General features: G+C 41.9%; 1 protein-coding gene across 1 annotated transcript in view; it reads left to right on the forward strand.

Moving 5' to 3' along the window:
- Positions 1 to 17,594, forward strand: part of IL1RAPL2 (interleukin 1 receptor accessory protein like 2) — a 667,749-nt gene that overhangs the window by 362,570 nt on the left and 287,585 nt on the right. Inside the window, exon 4 of the mRNA XM_029067875.2 lies at positions 6,075 to 6,261. Coding sequence (XP_028923708.1) covers positions 6,075 to 6,261 — 187 coding nt within the window. The remainder of the gene's footprint in view (positions 1 to 6,074; positions 6,262 to 17,594) is intronic.

The raw sequence follows: 17,594 nt of genomic DNA on the forward strand, positions 1-17,594 counted from the left end.
TATGTGCAGAGCACTGTTCTAAGCGCTGGGGTAGATACAGGGAAATCAGGTTATCCTACGTGAGGCTCACAGTCTTAATCCTCATTTTCCAGATGAGGGAACTGAGGCACCGAGAAGTTAAGTGACTTGCCCAAAGTCACACAGCTGACAAGTGGTAGGGTGCGGATTCGAACCCATGACCTCTGACTCCCAAGCCCGTGCTCTTTCCACTGAGCCACGCTGCTTTGCAAATCCATGTGCAAGGGTGAAGCATAAGGGAATGGGAGAAAAGGAAAGGCCTCTTGGGGAAAATGTGCTTTTAATCAAGCTTTGAAGTGGGGAGAATGATCATCTTTATGATACCTAGAGGGAAGGTATTCTAGGCCAGAGACAGGACATGGGAAGGGGTTGGCAGCGCAAAAGATTTGATTGAAGTACAGTGTGTAGGTTGGTATCAGAGGAGCAAATTGTGCAGGCTGGGTTGTGGAAGGAGAGCAACAGTGACGTAGTTTGGGATAAGATGATTGAATGCTTCAAAGCCAATGGTAAGGACTTTCTGTTTGATGCGGAGATGGATGGGCAACCACTGGAAATTCTTGAGAACTGGGAATCATGGACTGTACAATTTTTCAGAAAAATGATCCAGGCAATAGAGTGAAGTATGGACTGAAGTGGGGAGAGACAGGACACAGATTCCAAAAGCACATTGCCATCACAAAGAACAGATTGTGTCTATTTTAATGGGGGGTTAAAATTGTGTGGAATGATGGACATTATCTACAAAGCTAGATGAAAAGAGAATCTGGATCAGAGTACTTTTGAACTACACTCAGAGTCTTAAATAAATGGAACGTAATCCTTGTCTTTTTTACCAAAGGGAAATCTTGTACCATGACCAAGATGCATCAGGATATGGGTCATTTGGGGGCAATCTCAGTAGTTGCTGTTTTTAGCAGGACTTGTGCATGAAATATGTAGTCTGAAAGAAATGTATCATTCATTGTCAATCTCCAGTTTATCTCTTCATTCCTCCCTCATAAATAGAACCGTGTGTTGCCAAAATATTATGAACAATGTGTTCCTTTCAGGAGGATATAATTTCCTTTGTGTGTGGCTTAGGTTTTTCCATGGCAACAGTGCTTCAACTTAACCTGATATAAGAAAAGCTCCCCCTCTGAACTGGGGAAAACACCGGTTTGTTGCAGTAAGTGCCATTCAGGTGAAACCTTGATGGAGCACAAGGCCATGACACCATCAGAGAAACTAGGTTCTGGAAGCTCTGAAATTTTACTCTTCTGAAAAGTTTTTATCAAGGGCTACACTATCTCTGATCTGATGTGTTCCCATCACCAAAGGAGACAAAAGCAGGAAATTGCTTTTATGGAATCATGCTTGAGTACCAACAAGATAGACTGTTAGGAGCAACAAGATGAATGAAGTTTATAGAGTTTGTTATCAAAGAAGTCGTGGAAGAGTAAAATAAATAGGGGAAAGGAGGAATTGAATACATTTTTGACTGAGAGCTCCACATTTTAGTGTTAGGAGAAAATATTGGCAATATTGAAAGAAAAAGATTGTATGCTCCAAGAAGACAGTGATCATGTCTACTCATTCTGTGGTGCTCTTTTAGGTGCTCACCACAGAACTATGCATGCAGTAGGTGCCCATTAAATGCTATTAATGGCAAAGGATGTAAAAGGATAAGTAACTGGTTAGATTCTGTAACAGTAGGTTATGGTTGATAGAAGGAAAATATAGGAATATTGAGAGACAACCCTAACCATACAGGGTTTGATGGAGTCTCCCATTGAGATGAGCATTGGCACCAAGACTTTCGTCTGAAAGTTTGCACAGAGAAATTGATTAGCATGATATTGGTTTGCACAGGGTCACCCATTCTTGTCCCTGCTATTTCCATTTCTTATGGGGTATGGAGGACATTTGAATGGGCAGGAGGGCAGACAGGCATGCCGCACAATGCATTCATTCATTCATTCAATAGTATTTATTGAGCGCTTACTATGTGCAGAGCACTGTACTAAGCGCTTGGGATGAACAAGTCGGCAACAGATAGAGACAGTCCCTGCCGTTTGACGGGCTTACAGTCTAATCGGGGGAGACGGACAGACAAGAACAATGGCAATAAACAGCGTCAAGGGGTAGAACATCTTGTAAAAACAATGGAAAAATATGGAACGCTTCACGAATTCTTAATAACAGACAGAACTCTGCCACCGGTACTTCCTCTAACTCCTCCCTCAACCCCTCAACTCTGACTGGTTCTCACCATCTTAAGAGCCAGCTCTCCGCAGATAGTTTCCTTCTTAAACCCAAGAAGCAAGATGAATGCGGAGTGCATGCATCCATATTTTAGTGTTCAGGACCCATTTACAGCCTAAATGACTGCAGGATCAGTGTAGGGATGGAGGATGATCGAAGGAAAGTGAGAAAGGGATGAAAATGGTTCAGAAAGTTGGAGTTGTGGCCTGGAGGGGGGTGTATAAATGGGACAGTTATTGGAATAGATGGAAGAGGCTGTTGATGTGAGTTTCAAAGGAAGGGAAAAAGGTAAATGTGTCGGGGGGGTGGTATGAAAATGGCAAGGAGGAAGCTGACTCTTCTCTTTTTCCCCGTGAGTCTTGGGGAGTGGGAGAAGATGAGGCTCCCTCAGGAGAGAGTGGCAGGGGGGACAGTGTCATCAAGGGAAGAGTCAAGTTTCAGTGATTGGGTCAAGAACAGGTCGAGGATGAAGAAAAAATTTCCCGTGATGGAGCGGAGTTCCACAAACCACAGTTGACTGAGGCTGTGATAAGGAGACGAAGGGAAGGAATTGGGCCCCAGAGAGTGGAAGGTGGATGTAGGGCAGTGATAGCAAAGAAATAAGTGGATGGGGTTGATTGGAGGGAAGGGAATGAGGGGACAAGGAATGGTCAGGCAGTTGAAAATAGAAACAGCTCAATCTGGAGTTTCTAGCAATTAAAACGGGTTCTTCAAGTAGTGGGAAAGGACACCCCCAGCAACTCCCAGCCAGGGGGATCTTTCAGAGTGAGTAGGTGAATGTGCACGTGTAATTAGGCGGCTCTTGTTGATGTGAGAGGTCAGTTACAGCACAGTAGCAGTCAGCCCCTTCTGGGCCGCTGTCCTCGTATTCGGGCAGAGTGAAGTCCTGGCCAGGCCTGACCCACGAAGTACAGACCAAGGCTAGTTTTCCATCCTTGCTAAACTGTGGGCTGCCAGGCAGCTTAGGGATGTGTCCCTGAGGCTGAAGTGGAGCTCTGCGGGTCATGGCTCCTGGGCTGGTGGAGCCTCTGAGTGTGAATGAGCTCTCTAAGGAAGCAAATGTGGAATAACAATATTAGTTGGAAGAGCATGGGCTGAGGAGTCAGGAATCATGGGTTCTAATCCTGACTCTGCCACTTGTCAGCTAGGTGACTTTGGGCAAGTCACTTAACTTCTCTGTGCTCAATTCCCTCATCTGTAAAATGGTAATTAAGATTGTGAGCCCCACGAGGGACAACCTGATTATCCTGTGTCTATCTCACTGCTCAGAACAGTGCTTGGCACACAGTAAGTGCTTAAATGCCATCATCATTATCATCATTATTATTATTATTATTAAAGGAGACAGAATGGGGCTCAACATTAGGGAAGCTGATTTTGGGTGGGAATATTTTTGTTTTTTTTAAAATGGTATTTAAGTGCTTACTATGTACCTGACACTGTACTAAGCACTAGGGTTGCACACAGTCCATGACCCACAGGGGGCTTACAGAATTAATCCCCATTTTACAGATGTGGTAACTGAGGTATAGAGAAGTAAACTGACTTGCCCTAGGTCACACAGCAGAATAGGTGTTAATAGACAAGAGGATATTCTAAAAATTCATACGATATAAACACCAATGAGAACTTCTCTGCAGAATCAAGTCATTCTAAATAAGAGCCATGAGCATAAAGAAGTACCGTCCTATCTGGGAACCCTTTCACACAACCAAAAAGTTCTCATTGATAAATGCTGTCAACAAAGATAAATGCTATCAACAGCTCTTCTCCTTCCTTTGCAGATTTCAGGTTATTTTGGTGTTTTGGTTTTTTTTGCTGCTCAATGCATTATCATGATACTTGGTTAAATAAGCACCTGAGAACTAATTTTCACAAATATCTTTAATGAATTGTATAAGCTGTGGTTACCAAAATGTTTCAACTCTAGTCAGGACATTAAGCTGCATTATGAGTGTGATCAATCGGCTCAAGCATTATCTTTTCATTATAGTCACCCAGTGGGTCTGCATTTCACCCATATGGCTCTAGGAAACCCAGTCAAGAACTTTGAAAAAAAGCTGGGCTTATTGAAAAATTACATTTTGATTTGTCTTTGTGTTGCATCCGAAAGCCAAGATAGGACTTGAGTGACAGTGATGTGCTTTACCATGAAAGTTTGGCAATAATCAACTTTACCATATATTTGAGCGTGAGTCATTTTAATTAACTTCATTTGTAATCCCCATGGGCAGGGACCATCTGTATTTCTGTGTTCTGGGCAGTGTCTGGCATATCATTTAACCTCAGCGACTTCTAAAATAATACTAATAGTCATTATCTTTAGTATTGATCAACATATTGCTTGGTGTTTTCCCTTAATGGTCAAGAGAGTTATCACTTGGTCTCTGGTTTGCCACTTACAAAAACCTGTTAAATTCTGAACTTGTCAGGTCCTTTCTTCCTGAAATCAAAGTTTTATGCACTATAGGATATATAAAACAGCCCTGTCTTTGCTAATAGTGCCACAAGGGCAGTGGTGCCAAAAGTTTGTTCAAACCAAAAGACAATTCAGGAAGCACCTCAAAGATCATTTGTAATTGGTTTGATTGGATGGGGAGGTGGGGTGAGCATAATGTTATTTAATATTTAAATGTTTGTGGTTAAGAAAAAAGCTACTACTGATGGTTGAATATAGGAGTAATAAGCTTCATGAATTATGGACAGGGAATGTGTCCACCAACACTTTTTTCTTTAATTATAATAATTATGGTATTTTTAAGAGTTTGCTATGTATCACTTAATCAGTTGTTTTTATTGAGCTCTTACTGTGTGCAAAGCACTGTACTAAGCACTTGGGTGAGTACACTAAAGTAATAGACACATTCCCTGCCCACAATGAGCTTACAGTCTAGAGGAGGAGACAGACATTAATGTATATAAATGACAGATATGGACATTCATTCGTTCATTCAGTCGTATTTATTGAGTGCTTACTGTGTGCAGAATACAAAGTGCTTGGAAAGTACTGTTCAGCAGTAAAGAGAGACAATCCCTGCCCACAATGGGCTTACAGTCCAGAAGTGGCAAGACAGACATCAAATAAGAATTAAGCAATCCTATTTTTTAAAGGTATCTGTTAAGAGCTTACTATGTTGGTATTTGTTTGTTTTTGGTATTTGTTAAGCGCTTACTATGTGCCAAGCACTGTTCTAAGCGCTGGGGTAGACACAGGGGAATCAGGTTGTCCCACGTGGGGCTCACAGTCTTAATCCCCATTTTACAGATGAGGGAACTGAGGCACAGAGAAGTTAAGTGACTCGCCCACAGTCACACAGCCGACAAGTGGCAGAGCTGGGATTCGAACTCATGAGCCCTGACTCCAAAGCCCGTGCTCTTTCCACTGAGCCACGCTGCTTCTATGTGTCAAACACTTTTCCAACCTCTGGAAAAGTACTAGTAAATCAGGTTGGACATAGTCTCTGAATCCTTGTGTCATATGGGGCTCACACTTGAAGTAGGGCTAGAGTTTGAGTGCTTACTGTGAGCAGAGCAGGGGCACTATACTAAGTTCTCCCACGTGCATATCACAGTGCTAAGCACATAGTAAGCACTCAATAAATACCATTAATTGTATGAAGGGAATGCTGCAAACTTCAGCATTAGCAACTCTTGTCATAATGTTTCCTTCATCAGGCCAACTAGAAAATGGATCTCTATTACTTTCACTTCTTACCTGATTTCCAAATGAGGTTTAATGGGAAAATCAGTACTCCATAGAAATAATGAAAACCAAGTGATAAAATCACAATAAAAGTGGTTTTCTGTTCTTCCAGAAACTCAACATATTGCATGAAGGTGTCAATGTCCTTGACAGTGGCTGAGAATGAATCAGGACTGTGCTACAATAGTCGAATCCGATATTTGGAAAAGTCAGAAGTCACTAAAAGAAAAGAGATCTCCTGCCCTGACATTGAGGAGTATAAAACATCAAATGAAGAACCAAACGTTGTTTGGTACAAGGTAAGAGCGTCATTATACACCTCCTTAATGAATTTTCAGTATCACACTGGTGTGAGAGTGGTAGGATATTTTTTGAAATATATTGCATCAAAAAAAATCAGCTGAACCGAAGCCAAAATAATTTACACAGCTTATCAACCCAGGCCAAACTATTGAACCTCATGAATAATGCAGTAGAGCTGAACAGTGAGGTCTGTCTTCTAATGGGCAGGCTTATGGCTGTGACACGCTTGGTGAAAGTAGGTACACGATGGGTTTACGGCTTGCTAATCTACGAATCCCATGACAAATGAAAGACTTCCAGTGAACCTTTGTGCATGCTTCTGCCGATTGTAACATGGGTTAAGAATCGCCCCTCTAGCATTCCTCCCCAACACCGGGTTGTGTCTGATTATGGACACATCTGCCCATTAAGCATTTGCTATGATCTTACTGGAGGACTGGAGGGAAGATCTGCCAGTTATCTCACTGCCCTCGTGCCAGTGACACAGTCTGCTCTGGTTTTTCGGGAGGGTGGGTACAGGGGGACACTAAACCTCCACTGTATGTTGCTTCTCATAGCAGCAAGCACTCTATTTCCTGGGTCTCCCAACCACCAGTCCCATCTTCTTTTCAAAGCAAAAGCTCTGGGAAAAAGGGTATCAGAAACTGTGGGAGGAAGGGTTGGGGGAATGCAGTTTGTATGTGATTGCTGTAGTTTGGGGTGGAAGGGAGAGCTGTTTTTCTGTCCTCTTATAAACCTGGGGGTGTTTCAGTACCTATTTTAGGTCTGACAATAAGGCTCAAACAAATAGGAGTGAAATAGCAAATATTCTTTTCTCCTGTAGCTCTCCTCCTGCTTCCCCATGATGGCCTACAAGAAACCTCCAGTTTTCTTCTTTGCTGGGAGCAGGGCAGGGTGATCCAGGAGGAGGTGAAACCCAAGACCCAGGTTTTAGCTTCAGGATAATTGGGAGAAAGTGGGAATCTCTCAGAGGGGTGGCTAGACCCAGGTCCCGTCCAGCAGTTTTCTAGGTAAACCTTCCTGACAGTGTTTCTCCTCCTGGGCCATGAATCCCCATGAAAAACCTGGCTGGAAACTGAAATCATGTAAAAAGAGCTGCCAGTCGCAAACTCCAAGACATAGCAGTTGCAGACTACAAACATCATGCATTCTATTATACCTGGCTTGAGCTGACTTTGAATTTTCCATCACAGGCACCATGCGGCATGTAGCATTGGAAAGACATTTTCATAAAAGTTAAATGAGTCTATTTTTATAGGGATCTGGCAAACACTGATTCACAGAGAAAAATGTTCTGTAATTCACACTGTTAGCATACGCCTTGCTTTTCTGTCTCGAGAAAAGCATTCAGAAAAGCCTGTCATTCAGACTTCCTTCTCAAAGGAAATCTGTGTCTTGATATATGGTGCAGTCATTAGAAGCTATCAAGACAAGCATGTGAAGAGTTTTGGAGCAGTTTTCTATGTAGAGATTTGCTGTAAACAAACAACCACTTGGAAGGTGTGTGCCTTTGCAGAAAAGTAATGTGGACTCACCCACTGGTTGATGTGTTCACCAGCACACATCAAAGGCTAGATGTTTCTCCACTCAGTTCTGCAGCAGATGTGCAGATGTACTCAATAAATGCCACTGCAATAATTGGAATAGTTAACTAAAAGTTAGTGATGAGTTGTTTGCTGGAAGACTGACACACGCACGCTATCATGACATCAGCCTTTCCTGTGCCAGTTGATTGATCTATTTTAACTGCACGTAATCAATTCCTCAATAGATTTCATGACCACTCACTTTGTGTGACACACTATTCTAGGCACTAGGGAGAGTACAGTAGAGTTGGTAGTCATGCTCCCATAAAATCTAGGGATCAAGATGGACATTTAAATAAAAATAATAATTATGGGATTTGTTAAGTGCTTACTGTATGCCAAGCATTGTTCTATACTGGTGTAGATGCAAGGTAGATTGTTTGGATTTAAACAATCGTTCAGGCTATCTTACTGAGAAAGTATATACAACATGGATTTTTCCATGGGGAAGCAGCATGGCTTAGTGAAAAGAGTACGGGCTTGAGAGTCAGAGGATGTGGGTTCTAAGCCTGGGTCTGCCACTTGTCTCTTGTGTGACCTTGGGCAAGACACTTAACTTCTCTGTGCCTGTTACCTCATCTTTTATATGGGGATTAAGACTATGAGCCCCACCTGGAACAACCTGATTAAGACTTGAGTAAGCTTGCAGTCTTAATCCCCATTTTAACAGATGAAGTAACTGAGGCATAGAGAAGTTAAGTGGCTTGCCCAAGGTCACACAGCAGACAAGTGGCAGAGCTGGGATTAGAACCCACGTCCTCTGACTCTCAAGCCTGGGCTCTTTCAGATAGGGGGAAAAGCAGTGTGTGGTTCTAGGGGTGGGTTGAGTATCAAAGTGCTTAAGGAGCATATTTCTAAATGCATAGGCAACATGGAAAGCCGGTGAATAGGGTGGGGAAATGTGAAATGAGTTAGGGAAGGTATCTTGGAAGATATGATTCAAAAAAAGCCTTAATAAGGGTGTTGAAGATGGGAAGAGTGGGAGTCCATGTAATATGAAAGAGGAGGGAATTCCAAGCAAGAGGAAGGGTGAGAACAACAGATGGGTAGCAAGGGAGACAAGGTCAGGGTACAGTAAGTATGTTGGTGATAGAGGAGAAAAGTGTGTGATTTGGGTTGTAGAGGGAGATGAGTGAAATTAAGTAGGCGGGGGAGAGCTGGTTGAGTGGGAATTTATATGAAAATTTGGAGATGAAAGGAAGCAGGAAAATAAATTTGGATTTAAACAATCATTCAGGCTATCTTACTGAGAAAGTATATCCAACATGGATTTTTTCCATGGAGAAGCAGCAAGGCTTAGTGGAAAGAGCACGGACTTAGGAGTCAGAGAACGTGGGTTCTAATCGCAGCTCTGCCTCATATCTATTGTGTCACCTTGGGCAAGCCACTTAACTTTCCGTGCCTGTTACCTCATCTGTAAAATGGGGATAAAGACTGTGAGCCCCACATGGGACAACCTGATTACCTTGCATCTACCCCAGTGCTTAGAACAGTGCCTGTCACATAGTAAGCACTTAACAAATACCATAATTATTATTATTATTTTCCAACTTCATCTTTTTGAGCCTTCCCTCTAGACTGTAAGCTGCTTATGGGCAAAGATCATGACTATAAAACCTCCATAATCAATTATATTTGCTGAGCATTGTGCTAAGCACTTGGAAAAGTAGAATGCAACAGAATTGGTAGACATGATCTCTGGACACAGGGAGCTTACCGTCTAAAGGGGTAGACATATTAAATTACAGATATGTACATAAGTGCTGTGGGGTGAATAAAGGATACAAATCCAAATGCCAGGGTGATGCAGAAGGGAGAGGGAGTAGAGGAAATGAGTGCTTAAATGAGGAAGGTTTCTTGGAGGAAATGTGATTTTAATGAAGCTTTGAAGGTGGAGAGAGTGGTGTGTCAGGTAGAGCACTATACCAAATGCTTGCTGTAGTGCTGTATTCATAGTAAGTGCTCAGTGAATACCATTGATTGATTGATTAATGGTACACTAGGTCTAGTGATAGGATAAGATAAGAGAAGCAGCATAGCTTAGTAGAAAGAGCACGGACTTGGGAGTCCGAGGACCTGGGTTCTAATCCCGGCTCTGCTACTTGTCTACTGTGTGACCTTGGGTAAGTCATTTCACTTCCTGAGTGCCTCAGTTACCTTATTTATAAAATGGGGATTAAGACTGGGAGCCCCATGTGGGACAACCCCATTATCTTGCATCTACCCCAGCACTTAGAACAGTCCTTGGCACATTAAGCGCTTAACAAATACCCTTACTATTATTATTATTATTATTATCATCCCTGTTATACATCAGATGATGGGCTTTTTCCATCTTTGTGCATTGCTTATAATGATGAGCAAACCCAAAAAGTGTAAAGGCTTCCATGTTTTCAAAAGTACTGTATCTAGGGCATATTTTCTTCCAAAATACCTTGGCTTGTAATTCAAGTTTTAAAATAAATCCTAAAATGAAATACTTTCTTTTTGTATTCAGAACCTTTCAGCTTGACATTGAGCCTACCGGTTCTGCACAATAGTCAGTTCCAAAGTAGACTCCCCCAAATTTGTGATAGCTTGATATTTACTACTGTTGGCCTTTATTGCATATGTGGAAAAATAACCAAAAAAAAATTAAATCATTATTCACAGAACCTCATGTTTTATGCTTTTGAAATTGGAGAAATTTTCCATGGACTACTCAAAATCTGGAAAAATAAAGAATCTAATAGTTTCCCCAATTATTTGGTCATTTTTCTGGAAATATCTATTCAATCTATTTGAATATCTATTCAAAGAGGACTTCCCCGACTAAGCCCTCCTTTCCTCCTCTTGCATTCCCTTCTGCGTCACCCTGACATGCTCCCTGTATTCATCTTCCCTCCCAGCCCTAAAGCGCTTATGTACTAGCCTATAAACTCACTGTGGGCAGTGATTGTGTCTGTTGTTATATCGTACTTTCCCTTGTGCCAGTATAGTGCTCTGCACATAGTAAGCACATCATGAATAGCAGCGTGGCTCAGTGGAAAGAGCCCGGGCTTGGGAGTCAGAGGTCATGGGTTTGAATCCCGGCTCTGTCACTTGGCAGCTGTGTGACCTTGGGCAAGTCACTTAACTTCTCTGTGCCTCAGTTCCCTCATCTGGAAAATGGCGATTTAGACTGTGAGCCTCACGTGGGACAACCTGATGACCCTGTATCTACCCCAGTGCTTAGAACAGTGCTCTGCACATAGTACGCGCTTAACAAATACCAACATTATTATTATTATTATTATTGAATGAACGATTGAATGAATACAAGGCCAATAGCTTTTTCAGTCTTAGAAACAAACTGTTATTATATCATCTGCTTTGCAACTACTTCTTAATAGAAAGCTGTTTTACTTATAATTTTCAAATATTTTGGTTTAGGACCCGTCTATGCCTATATGTTTCAGGGTAGTAAGAATCCAGGTATGAGTTGCAGTTATTTTCTTAACAATTTTTAAACATCAGCAGGGTGCTGTGCTTAATGTACTGAAAAGACCCAAGTGAAGTGAGAGATTTTCTTTCATTTCTCTTGTGAACAAGTAGAGTCCCTGCTTCCTGCTTTCTGTAAAATTCAGCTAGTTATTCAGTGAGGCAAGGAAAGGAAAAGGTTGAAAAGTTGGGTCAGGAGCTGATGTAAGTCATGGACATAGGTTTTAGGAGTTGATTTGGAAGAGTATTTGCTTCTTGAGATGGGAGACAGAGTAAAGTTTTCAAACCCAAAATAATAGGACATGTAAGGGTTCTTCCTATTGATAATTTGGGTGGCGCTGTGTGTGTCTGTTTTTGTGTGTATGTGTGTTTGTGTGTATGTGTGTGTGAAAGAGAGAGAATTTCTTAAATCCAATCACTGACTTATTCAATAGTATTTATAGTATTTATTGAGCGCTTACTATGTGCAGAGCACTGTACTAAGCACTTGGAATGAACAAGTCAGCAGCAGATAGAGACAGTCCCTGCCGTTTGACGGGCTTACAGACTTAACTGAAGTCAAGTCGTTGGCAACCCCATTCATCAGTCTGCCACTGTCTTTTCTCCTTTTCCTGCTTATGCACTGTGCCCTGATCTCGTCACTGACCCCTTTCCCATGTCCTCCTCCTAGCCTGGAATTCCCTCCCCGCTCCATATATTCAAGATCACCACTATCAAAGCATTATTAAGGTCACATCTCTTCTAAGGAGACTTCTCTGATTAACCCCTCTTTTCCCCTGCTTTCTCTCTCCCTTTTGTGTTGTCTATGCACTGTAACCTTTGTAAGGATCTGTAACCTTTGGGCATTTGATATTCACCCCACCCTCAACTCCACAACCCTTATGTACATATCTTTAAACTACATATTATAAATTATTTATTTATATTAAATGACTGACTCCCCCTCTATACTGGAAGCTCATTGTGGGCAGGGAGAGTGTCTGCTAGCTCTGTTGTCCTGTACTTTCCCAAGCACTCAGTAAAAGTGGCTTGGGAAAATGAAAAATTAGGAAAAGAAAGTGGCAGGTTGATGAATGGCGTTGCTGACAACTTGACTTCAATTCAATCAAACAGTCGATCAACTAATAATTTATTAAATGCTTACTATATGCAGAGCCTTGTACTAAGTGCTTGGAAGAGTGCAGTAGCATAGAATTGGTGGAAACAATCTTTATTCACAATGAGTCTAGAAGGGGAAAGGACATTGAAATAAATTTCAAATAGGGGAAGTGGCAGGCTACTGCACACAAACGGTGTGGGGCTGAGGGTGGGGTGGATATCAAGTGTGAAAAATGTGCGAATTCAAATGCATCGGTGACACAGAAGGGAGGGCAAATTGGGAAATGAAGGTGTAGTCTGGGAAGGCCTTTTGGAAGAGATGTGATTTTAGGATGGCTTTGAAGAAGGGGGAAGTGGTGTATGACCGACATGAAGGGGGAAGGTGAGAGTTCCAGGTCAGAGGGAGGATGGAAGGAGTCTGTGATTGGATAGATGAGAGCGAGGTACTCTGAACGTGTTGCTGTTAGAGAAGTGAAGTGCATGGCTGTGTTGTAGTATAACAATAATGATGGTATTTGTTAAGCACTAACTATGTGCCAAGCACTGTTCTAAGTGCTGGGGTAGATACAAGGTAACCAGTTGTCCCACATGAGGCTCACAGTCATAATTCCCATTTTATAGATGAGGTAACTGAGGCACAGAGAAGTTGTGACTTGCCCAAAATCACACAGCTGACAAGTGGCAGAGGCGGGATTAGAACCCACGACCTCTGGCTCCCAAGCCCGGGCACTTTCCACTTAGCCACGCTGCTTCCTGAGATCTCTTGACCATAAACTCCCCTATAGGCTGAAAGCTCCTTGTCGGCACTCAGTAAATGCCAATGATCAATGCGGTAAGGCAGAAGGGGAGAGCCAATTGAATGTCTTAAAGCCAATAATAAGGAGTAGTAACTAACCACACATTTAGGGGTCAGATTTCCAAAGAAAATCAGCTTGTTTCTTTCAGATGGATAGTTTTCTTTTCCACATATAAAGGGAGAAATGCTTTAATTTCTGCAAAACATGCATCCTTTTGTGATTCAATCATTTCCCTTTAACAAATTGCCTCAGATTCTGCTCTGTATCTAAGAGTATGCCATTCATAAAAAAAGGAAAGAATATGGTCAGGAATTGACTCTCTATAGGAGAAAATAAATAATTCAATAAGCTGAAGTCTTCCAAGCAAACTCGATGTTAGTGAGGAAATGTTTCAGTTAATGTCACTGTTCATTCTGGTACTTTTAAAAAGGATAAATAAATACCATTAAGTACAATGCCAGTACTTTTCTCCTGAGGTATTGTTTCAGAATCAATCAATTATATTTTTTGAACTCCTACTGAGTGCTGAGCACTGTACTAAGTACTTGGGAGAGTACATAACAGAGTTGGTAGACAGTTTCCCTTCTGGAAAATTTGGGTTTTGGTCCTTGTCATGCCTCTAAACTTTTTTTCTCACATTGAATCACCCACTGCTTTTCAGCCATAAGTTTAATTTTACTGCAAGAGAAATTGCCAGAGATGTCTTTACCAGGTGGAATTAGAAGTAATTATAATGAAGGCTTATTTTCATTTTCTAAAGTTCAAAAAGCCCAACTCCATTCATCTTTACTTCTTGTCTTTTTATTCTTGAATGTGCCATTCAAGAGTATAGAATGCAAATCACTTAAAAACAGGGAGAGCATTTGCAGATTACATGTAGGGAAATGATCTATTTATGCTCCTTGTGACACTAAAGACACTGATTATGCAACAGCCCTTAAAGGAATGAATTCAAAGAGGATTGCAAATGCTGCCAGAGAGAATTTCTCAAATTTTATAGTTTGGAGGATTTGGCAGAATAAATTTCACTTCATGATCTCTTTTCAAACTATATTGATGTCTAAAATGGGAATAAAACAAGAGTGAGGGCCAAGTTAAAGACTTTAGTTTATCCATCATAATTGTTAAGGATGTATTAAGGGGGCAACCATCCTATTTCTGCAAGCATCCAGTGGCTATTCTTGGAACACCAAGCCTGGCCTAGAAGAGGACTGTATGCTTCCCTTTGCTCTTCATCTTTCTAGAACAGTTGAATAAGAAACACAGAATCATAGAACTGTAAGAGATCCAAATGCTCATTCTGTTTTTTAAAAAATTTCAGTTTCAGGCCAGAAAAGCCCAGTGAATATTCCTAGGGAATCATTACAGGTTAAACAAATCTAGCGTCAGAACATTCTATGTCGTTTAACCTAAGTCCCCTCTGTTGCAGTGTAAGCCTATTCACTCATTCTTTCCTATATGAAAACCACCTGGTCATTGGATTCAAAATTAAGTACTAAACTTGAGGGTCTGTATTGTTTCCCTTCAATATTCCATTTCCAGTTCAAGTAATCTTGATGCCTCATGGGCACCAAGCCACACTCTGGTATATTGAACAGTTTAATGAGATGATTTCTTCCCTAAAAGAATCATGAACTCAGTGTTAGGACATTTAGTGATTTGTACCCACTTTCTCCCTTTATAAACTTACTATTTGCCTTGGTTATTAAATCACAGAGCATAGACCATTAATTAAAAATATATTCAAAGATGCTCAGAGGCAAATGATACTATTGTAGAGGAATAAACAACTAAAAAGAAGGGAGATGTATAATTTAGGGGTTCACTGGTCCAAGTACAGTAGCTGCCAAAGTAGATTCGGTGACTCGGTCAGCAGATGTCTCTGTTGTGTAGACCCAAGTTCCTTACTCGCAGCTGGCAGGAAACCTTGGCAGCGCAGTCAGTTTAGAAAAATAATTTGCAAGTCTGATGTTTACATTTTTGCCAAGAGTAAGGGTATCTAGTGCAAGGCTTGTAAAGGTAGCTGGCCAGACTAAGATCAGAAGTGGCTCTAGGAATAATAATATCCTTAACCAAAGCCTTCTGAAGCTTCTATGAGAGGAGATGAATGTTCTCTTTAATTACAGGTGAATGACTAGATCTCAATCTGATTAGCATTCAGAAATCACAGCTTTCCTGGGCTGTCAGCGTCTCTGTATGTAGTAGGAGTTGGTCTTGAGATTGTCAAGATAAATCAATCAATGGTATTTACTGAGTCCTTACTGTGTGCACAACACTGTACTAAGCACTTGGGAGAAGTACTCTCATACAACAGAGTTGGTAGACACATTCCATGCCCACAGTGAGTTTACAGTCTAGAGGGGAGGACAGATACTTATATGAATAAATCATTTGTAGATATGTACATAAGTGCTATAGGACTGAGGATGGGGTGAAAAATCAAATGCACAAAGGTCACAGATCCAAGTACATCGATGATGCAGAAGGGAGAGCTGGGGAAAAGAGGGATTAATCAGGGAAGACCTCTTGGAGAAGATGTGAACTTCATAATGCTTTGAAGGTAGGGGGAGTGGTAGTCTGGCATATATGGATGGGGAGGGAGTTTTAGGCCAGAGGGAGGATGTGGGAAAGGTGTCAGCAGTGAGATAGACAAGATCAGGGCACAATGAGCAAACTGGTGCTAGAGAAGCAAAGTGTGCAGGCTGGGCTGTAGTAGATCAGGTAGGATGGTGTGAGCTGGTTGAGTGTTTTAAAGCCGATGGTAAGGAGTTTCTGTTTGATCGCAGAGGTGATATCTCCCATCACTAGATCTGTGCTGCTGCTTCCCAGACAATGTTCCTCTCCTTCCCAGTTTCCCACTCTCTTTACATAATAAAATGTTACTTAATTACATATGCACCTAGACATACATAAATGTACGTGGCTACATTAAAACCCCAATATGTGCAGTCCTAAACAAATACATAAATACAGGTCATCATCTCCCGTTTATACTGAACTATCAAAAACTGCCTGTCACCAAATATCTGACTGAAAGCCTCTGCTTGTTGTTTAGTCAGGTCTGTTTAGTGAATTTTAGTTACTGGAAGAAATACAACCTCCAGCCTCTTTTGCCACCTTAGGTATCATGGATTGTCCTCCTTCAGTGGATGATTGAAGCCTATCACTCATCTTCTCAAAAATCTCCATTCACTCATTCAGTCATATTTATTGAGCACTGACTGTGTGCAGAGCACTGTAGTAAGTGCTTGGCAAGTACAATTCGGTAACAGAGACAATCCCTACCCATCAACGGACTCCCCATTGCTTCTCATATGACACAAACAACTCCGGTCCGTCAGCCTCAAGATTTGCCCTCAGCTGGCTGGCTTCCTCTTCCATTTCTGTTCCCTTCTCCACCCACTCATCCTGAACATTTTTTTCTTCCCCCAAACTAACCTTCCTTCTTGATTCTCCCATTTCTGATTCACTGTTGTAATGATGCCTCTGCCTGGAACTCATCCACATTCCCATTCACTCTTTAAAGTCTATCTTAAATGTCATATTCTCCAGGTCATCGGATTGATTAATTCTCACCCTTCCTCATCACGCCATTCATTCCAACAAATACCATGAGTTCTACCTCGCTTATTTCTGTTTATTATTCATTTATGACATTTCTTTTTGCTATTCCACCCGTGAGGTGTAGCAATAGAGAACACAGAGACAAGAGCTCACTCCAAGTCAGGCAACTTGAATCCCATGCCCTCCTGGAAGGGCTCAGCACACGACCGCCAGCCCAACCGCTAAGTGGTAACGTACTGATCACAGGCCGCTTTAATAACAATGATAATAATAATGGTATTTGTTAAGTGCTTACTATGTGCCAGGCACTCTATTGAGCGCTGGGGTAGATACAAGCAAATCAGGTTGAGCGCAGTCCCTGTCCCACATGGGGCTCATGATCTCAGTCCCCATTTTACAGATGAGATAAATGAGGCAAAGAGAAGTGAATTGACTTTCCCAAAGCCATCCATCAGACAAGTGGCTGAGCTGGGATTAGAATCCATGACCTTCTGACACCCAAGTCGGTGCTCTGCCCACTATTCCATGCTGTTTATACAGGCAGGGTTTTAACATATCCTTTTATATGCATCAGGCTGCCCCTGGCTGACAAGGTCAGCTTCCCTTGGCCGTCCCCAAGATGCCCCCAAAGGAGCAAACCCTCATTTAGTCCCCGTGCTCTCCATTGGGTTCTGCGACTTCTCCTTGGCTCCTTGGCGGTCGAGCACCAAATTGGCAGCCCTTATTCTCCAATGGCCCCAGTTCATCGCCCTCCTCCGGGGGGGGCCTTTGCTTTCTCCTCCTCGTGACCTGCTCCACCATTTTAGAGCCTTGTGGCCTAGGCCT

The sequence above is a fragment of the Ornithorhynchus anatinus genome, chromosome 6 (genome assembly GCF_004115215.2).
Source record: "Ornithorhynchus anatinus isolate Pmale09 chromosome 6, mOrnAna1.pri.v4, whole genome shotgun sequence".
In the NCBI taxonomy this organism is placed as follows: domain Eukaryota; kingdom Metazoa; phylum Chordata; class Mammalia; order Monotremata; family Ornithorhynchidae; genus Ornithorhynchus; species Ornithorhynchus anatinus.